The 7,124-nt window shown below is 44.5% G+C and overlaps 1 protein-coding gene across 1 annotated transcript in view; it reads left to right on the forward strand.

Annotated features, from left to right (window-relative positions):
* The window catches only part of PIH1D3 (PIH1 domain containing 3), an 8,422-nt gene extending 6,804 nt beyond the window's left edge, over positions 1–1,618 (forward strand). Inside the window, exon 6 of the mRNA XM_010014134.1 lies at positions 1,489–1,618. Within this exon, the coding sequence (XP_010012436.1) occupies positions 1,489–1,618 (130 nt within the window). The remainder of the gene's footprint in view (positions 1–1,488) is intronic.
* The last annotated feature ends 5,506 nt before the right edge of the window (positions 1,619–7,124 follow it).

Raw genomic sequence — 7,124 nt, forward strand, 5'->3', positions numbered from 1 at the left:
AAGAATGTTTGGAAGTGCTAGCTCTGAAACTGGAAAGTCAGAAGGAATAATTGTTCAGCTAATGACTTGCAGACCTACAGATATTAAAAGACATAGTTTAATGCAATACTGCGGATGTAGGAAAACCTCAGCATCCTTTTTCTTTTGCAATTCCATCTTTTTGGTGAGTCAGATCTGCCATTATCTTCTTAGTATCCAGCTGTCTGTAGTCATGAGCCTAGCAAATAAAGAAGTTTGCCGTAAATCTAATGGTTGCTTGTGTACAGGCTGAGCCAGTGCTGCTTTCACGAATGGAAGTGCAAGTTTTCTCAGGATGAAAGAAACGAACAAGATTTCAAGTTCTACATACTGAAAGATACTGTACTCTCTCAGATGTGTAGGAGGGCTCAAAGGAACTGTTTCCAACTCTAGCCCTGGGGCTGATTCTAAACCAAGCTAATTTTAAGGACCTCTTTGGATTATAACAACCGGCTGCCTTCAGGAGGTGTGGTGCAAAGGTGTTTTGACTGTACCTCTTTTAGCCATGGCTCCTGCAAGACACCTGAAAAAAATCAGCATGACTTGAACCCCAATTTAAAGTAACCCTCCATGTTGTCTTGCTTGGCTTTATAGAGTTTGGCCTGGAAGATCTCTTGATTCTAAGGTGTCTTTGATTCTATTTGCACTATCTGTAGAATGGAGGTCCAAGACTAGCCCATCACTCATATTGTTAATATATAAGCCTGGGATAAGAGGGGAATGAGCAAGTAAGTTTGAACTGTCATCCATGAGAGGATTTGAATGGGTCTGGACTGAGACATCCTCATGAGGTAACAAACCAGAAGGCTGGGCAGCCATTCTAGGGAAAGCTGTATGTCTGGCATAGCAACAGACTGTGGAATAGCTCCTGAATCCAAGATCCAGCCTTTCTTTGTGTATTATGTCCCTGAGCCACGGGTAGGGGATCACTGAATTAATCTTCAATGTAGGTTAACATCCCAGCAACTTCATAACTGCAAGTGCATTCTCATACCTGAACTGTGCTTTGCAGTATAGGCATATCCTTTGTGCAACTGGGCTGGCCAGAATCTCTAATCAGGCTGCACCAGTTATTTGTTTTTACTAGAGAAGACAAACTCCTGAAGACACGTTTTAGGCATCATTCAGATTTTTACCACCAGGAGAGCATTACCAGTGCAGCTCCTCCTTCCTCTCCATTTAAAATGCAGCACTGTGCAAAAGTAAAACTGCAGAGAGAAAGCCCACAATCCATCACTGGAATCTTTTGTCATAGCCACAGCCAAAAGAAAGGAATAGTGTTGGAAACATTTCAGGCCTGTATAGCTGCACACCAGGTATTGCAGGAACCCCACAGCCTGCCATAAGAACAAGGTATACTAAAGAACATTTATTGGTATACTGACGGCAAATTGCAAGAGTAACTTGCAGTGCCATCTCAACTGCTCCTCTGGTCTGAGACATTGACCTTCACTGTGTCCTCTCTTACAGGAAGCTGCTGCTGCACCTCCCCTACCATGTAGACAGCAAGAATGGGAAAGCTCGTTTTTTCTCTGAAGAGGAGACCTTGGAAGTCACCTTGAGAGTATTGAGGGAGTTTGATTTCATAAATTTTGGTTGATGGATAGAGAAATGGAGAAAGTTTGCAGAAAGTAATCTCTTAGTCTTTGTGAAACCTAACTGAAATAGTAGATTGTTTCTCTCAACTGGTGCAGGGGGAATATCCCTGAAGAAACTCAATGAGTCTGGAGTAACATAGCACCCATAGATTGTATAAGCTGAGGCTGTCCAGCTCTAGTGCTGCTCTAGTTAATGTCCTGCTTCCTTCGGTCTCATGCAGGCTCTGTGAATCAGAAAATGGGAGATTACAGTTCTATAAACCAGAGAAGGGTTTTTTTGGTTATGGCTGATAAGGAGCAAAATGAGGCTCTGGCCGATGACCCTGGTACTTCGTTACTTTTGCAAATGGTAATATTCTTGCTTGGCCTGCAATGCTGGGATGGGAGCCAGTTCAGAATCTCCTTTTAGCTACTTCTTGATGGGAAGATCAAAGCTCTTTAGGGATCCATATCCACATCTGATGCTCATTTGCAGTGGCGGAACAAGGGAACCTCTATAGTTGGATTGTTGAACAGCTCAGCTCTACTTTTTTTAACAAGTGTTGACAATGGGTGGTTCAGTGTCTCATTCACCTGTTGTCCCTCCAGCTATTTTTCTGATCTTTCTTGATTAATAAAGAATGTGTTCTCATGAACAATTCCAGTTACTTGTCACTCTGCCTTCTCATGCATTCTTTTGGTGTAATAAAGGAAAATAATGGACCAGCCAGGTTGCAGTCAGCACCCATGCAGCTAAAGTCATGGCAGGTTGTAATGAGAAGATGAAATCTCAAGAGGGATTAAAGACACAGACATTGAGTTTCCAGGTATTTTTCATTTTTTGTTCTGTCAGGAATTTTCAGAATTCACAGCATGTTACTAATATACTGCATCACAACCCTTAAAAGTGGACCCATTCTTTGGGTCAGAATAATACTAACCAACCTCTGCTTTAATGTTAATGCCCTGGAAAGCAGATAGCTTGGTTATGATTCATCACAAGCTGTTGAATATGCTGATAACACTAAGTGGCTACTCCAATTGCCATTTGCTTAAGTTTCCATAAATTGCATTTGAATGTCTCTTATTCTTACTCTACAAAGCTGTGGTGGAGGGGAACAATGCAGATGTATGAAAAGGCTGAGATCATTCCTCCTGACTCAGTTTGTACTGCCTGTGGTTGCCAAACAGAAAGACTGTTTCTTGGAAAAAGGGTTGTCTTTGTGGTCCCTAGACAATATGCTGCTTCAATTTTGCATTTCTTATACAGATTACAAGAAAAGTGGGAGATTGATCTGTATTTATATGCGTGTGAAAGTAACATTTGCCCAAATTCATTCAGTCAGTCTATGGGAAAGCACACTATAACTCTGTTCTTCTGAGCCCTCTTCCAGCCCTCTTTCCACAAGGTAACATTGCCTTTATAGTTGGCATAGCAATTTACTAAGCCTTAATCATCAAGTTCTATTTAATTTAATGTCATATTGAATTGATACTGAAAATAACAATGACTTTGGCTCATTGTGCCTCCCTCCTGTGTTTGTCTCCTATGGAAATGAGCATATGCTGCACTGGTATCCATGCCCTATTTTCTCCCCAGATATTTTTTTTAAGCTGGGGGCGTTTTATCTGCATGCAGGAGACAAAAATCTGAGGTAGGTATGTTTTGTAAGAAAGTTTGCTGCGGCATAGAATAGGGAAATGCAAATTAAAATGTCCCTCTTAGGCAGTACTAGTGTTATTTCCTGTACCTGCTGGCCAGTCCCTCTGCTCACCTATGCTCCAGGCTCCATGCTCCATGAGGGGGAGCTGGCAAGTTGGTGATATAGCAGGACAGGGGAGTTACTGCAGGCAAAGGGAGATAGGCTGGCAGGGGGAAGCTGAAATCACAGTGTTAGGATATATGAACACAGGGGACATACTAGTAAGAAGCCAGGCTTTGTGTTTTCCACTGCTATAAAGGACAAGCTCCACTGCTGTTTTCAGTAGAGGTGAAACGCTGATCTGGTGGTGGGCAGTTTGCTGTTGTGATGGGGTCTGTTGCCTGAGTGCACCATCACCACCCTGGAGATCCTCTCATTCTTTCTTTCTTCCTATTAAGGAGACAGAGGATGCCAAAAGGTTGGGGTTTGGGGTTTTGTTTTATTTTCATCAATCATCCCAAGAGGAAATTGGTCAAAAGGACATGAAGGCTGCCAAGCTTCCCAGATACCTGGGGGCTGCTGCCGCCAGCTACAAGAGGGTTAACTTCTTTCTTTTGCAAGGGCTTGAAGGCAGTTTTGGTTTGCTGAACTAGCACTGACAGAAATACATTTGAAGGGGATACAAAACCCCCTTTGCCTCTGAACATCAAAGCTGTTGCCTAAGTACCACTCAACACCTGCAGGCATCTTAATTAATCAAAATTATGAGCCCAGTTAAACAACCCAGCCATTAAGCCCCAGCCATTAAATATCATCAAGCTTTATTGGGTTCCCTAAGAAACATCTTGATTAAATGTATTGCAGTTAAGTAGAGGGTACTGTAGTTGTGGAAATGAGATAGAGGCTGTTTACTGTAGTATCCCAATAAACTGCAGGTTGTCATCTGGCCTTGTTCGTGTATTGTGTCCCCCAGTTGTGCTGGCAGAGCCACCATTCCCATTTTGACTTGTTCCTGCCTTCTGTCAAAACCATGGTGTGTGCTAAAGCACATGGCCCAGCTTGCTTTCTGTGTTTCACCTCTCTTCATACTCCTCTTTGTCCACATACTGGCCCTCTGAGGCAAGCTACTTTCCTCATTCTACAGCTTGAGAAAGAGAAAACCCAGAAGATTCTTCCATCTAAACCCCTGAAACAGAGCAAGAGCTGAAATGGAGATTTTCCCCTTAAACCTGCAGTCTAGCTTCTAGACCGCTCTCATTGCCATCTTCCTCCAGGTCGGTTGTAGCTATCATCATATGCCCCTTGTATTTGTTGAGAGAGGAAGATTACTACATTTTTCAGCTGTTCAGTTTAAAGTTTGAATCAAAAATATCTGTGTACTTCTTTCATTCTGTTAAACACTGCTTTATCAGTACAATATCCAGCAGGCTCATTGCATGAGCACCTCTCATGCTGGAGCAGGTGTCTTTGAACCTGCTGCTGTTGGCAAACCTTTATGCTCTTTGCAGCACCTGCAGCTTGGATTCATCCTCATTCTCTGGAGCTCCCTTCAAAGAGCTGCTGCCACACTCAGTGAGTGTTGTCTGCCTATGTTCTTGTCTCCAGGAAAAGTGCCTGGAATCTGCTGGAAGATGGGTTGTTTCTTTCCTATAATCTTCGCTAACAGGAGACAATTTCTCTCTGTGTCTCTCTTTGTCTTCTCCTTCAGGTAGATTCTGCTTTCAGATAGTGATGCTGAACAGCCAGTCCTTGTTTTTCCTTTTCCCTCCTGATTGTTTGTTCTGTGTTTATTTCAGGGGAATCTGATCTTTCCTAAGTGCTTCATCTCACTTCCTTTGCTCATTCTCACATTGGGATGTTTCTCACCAATCTCCTCACAGGCTGCAGTTGACAACTGACCCTGCTGGATGTGCCAAATGTTGGTGAAGTGTGTGATTCATCTCCCTTCACTCAGCTTAGTGCTGGGAGAAGCGCTTTGTTCTTCCTTGGTGTGTGTGTGTGTGTGCGTGCATGGGAAGGGGACACAAGCAGAACCTGGGTTGTGATAAGGCAGTTATATTGAGGACCATGACACAAAAGCAGCAGATGCTGCAGGTCAAGGCAGAGACATGTGAGAAGAGTTGACAGAATCGAGGAGGGGGCTTTTGGCACAGGCACAACCTGCCTGAGTCTGCTTCAAACACAGCCAGTCCCACAGCTCCCATTGCAACTATGGCTGGTTATGACGGAATGAGCCAGTTCAGAAAAAGGCAGAATCATTCAGAATTTCAGCCTTTTCCAAGGCCTGAAAAGTTTCTTTCTTCTTGCCCATGTGTTTCTCTTTATCCTAGTTTTTGAGATGCAGTCCAGGGCAACAGTGACACAGGCAGAACAGGAGTGCCCTTAGGTTTTGGAGTATTTATCTCAACCCATTGAAATCTTTGACCACATTGGGCTTACTCATCTCAAAGTCTCCTTTTCAACTCTTCTCTCTATCTTCACACACTCATTTTGGAAAAGAAGATCATAGGAAGCTGCTAGCACAGTAACTGTCCACCTACAACCCTTACAGACCATGTCTCCTTAACTGTGAGCCTCCTCTGGGGATCCCATCAGCCTGGCAGCTCACTTCTGATGCTGATCAACACTTGTTTTAATCCATACTATTTTAACTTGGTGGTATCACAACCCAGCAAATACTGCCAAGGCAGCTAGGCTGTATTCACCTAAATGATGCTCTGATTCTATTTGGCAACCTATCTCCTGCAGCTGCTCAGTAGAGAAGAAAAGAGCTATAGACCTCTCCTGGAAAATTCTTTTCCTATTGGAAAGCTGCATAAAAAAAAGAAGAGGATAGGAATGGAGAGGAACACAGCTGAATTTTTTAACTCATAATGAGATGATGTGGGCCAGCCAGATAGTGGCAGATCAGGAACTGCAGTAGATGTAAGCATCAATGCTTGAGCTTAATGATTCTGTGAGCTTAGGGTGGGTTCCACCCCTCACACATGCCCAAGTAATGAGAGTCTACCACCCCCATGATTTTTTATAGCTGGGGACCCAGGTCATGGGATCTCCTGAGCAATAACTTTCTTCCTGGAGGACTCAGATTCCTGTAGCCGTATCCCTGAAGCAGAGCTTTAGGTGGTACCATTGCAAGCTGGCGAGTATATAGAGGGGAATGAGACTGACTTCACCTGGGATGGTCAGTGCTATCTCACCTGAGCTGATCCCAGCCACCCCCAAGCCAAAGGGCTCCACCCAGGAGGGGTTAAATGGATGCAGAGCAGCACGGGGAGAAGCTGAGCATGTGGTGGGGGCTGGTATGTGTTATGTTCATGGTGTTCCTGTGGAGGGAGGGGACAAAGCTGTATGACTACTGTGCAAGAAACAATCAGGTAGCTGGAAGATGCATGATTTGTCTTGGCTTTGGGACTGTGTTGTGCCTGGGAGATTCAAGAGGTGACTGGCCAGCGGCTGGATGTGGGAAGCTGTGACAAGGTGAGAAATGTTTTTGGCTTTGTTCTGGGTCACAGGCACTGGATGAAGGCTGAAGTGTCAGTGTGGCTTAGCTGGATGCGTGGCTCCTGGTCAGCAGCAACTGTCAGAGCTGTAACAAGCTTTGGGGGGAACCAAAGGTGCTGAGAGGAGCTACAGGAGGACACATGAAAGCACTAAAAATGCCACCCTGGCTCCAAGTACAACTTGTATTGGGAGTTGCTTTAGTAACTTGCTGCCAGACGTGGTTGGTGGTGTATGTGTGGAGCTGCTTGGAGGCCAGTGACTGAGGTGAAGGAGTTGCAGGCCATTGCTGATGTGTGTAGTGGAGAGCGGGGCAAGGCTCTAAGACTTGGTACAGAGAGCACCAGCAGGGCTGGAGGAAGAGCTATATGGGAGCTGAGCGAGG

This window comes from Nestor notabilis, unplaced genomic scaffold (genome assembly GCF_000696875.1).
Source record: "Nestor notabilis isolate BGI_N333 unplaced genomic scaffold, ASM69687v1 scaffold2095, whole genome shotgun sequence".
NCBI lineage: Eukaryota > Metazoa > Chordata > Aves > Psittaciformes > Psittacidae > Nestor > Nestor notabilis.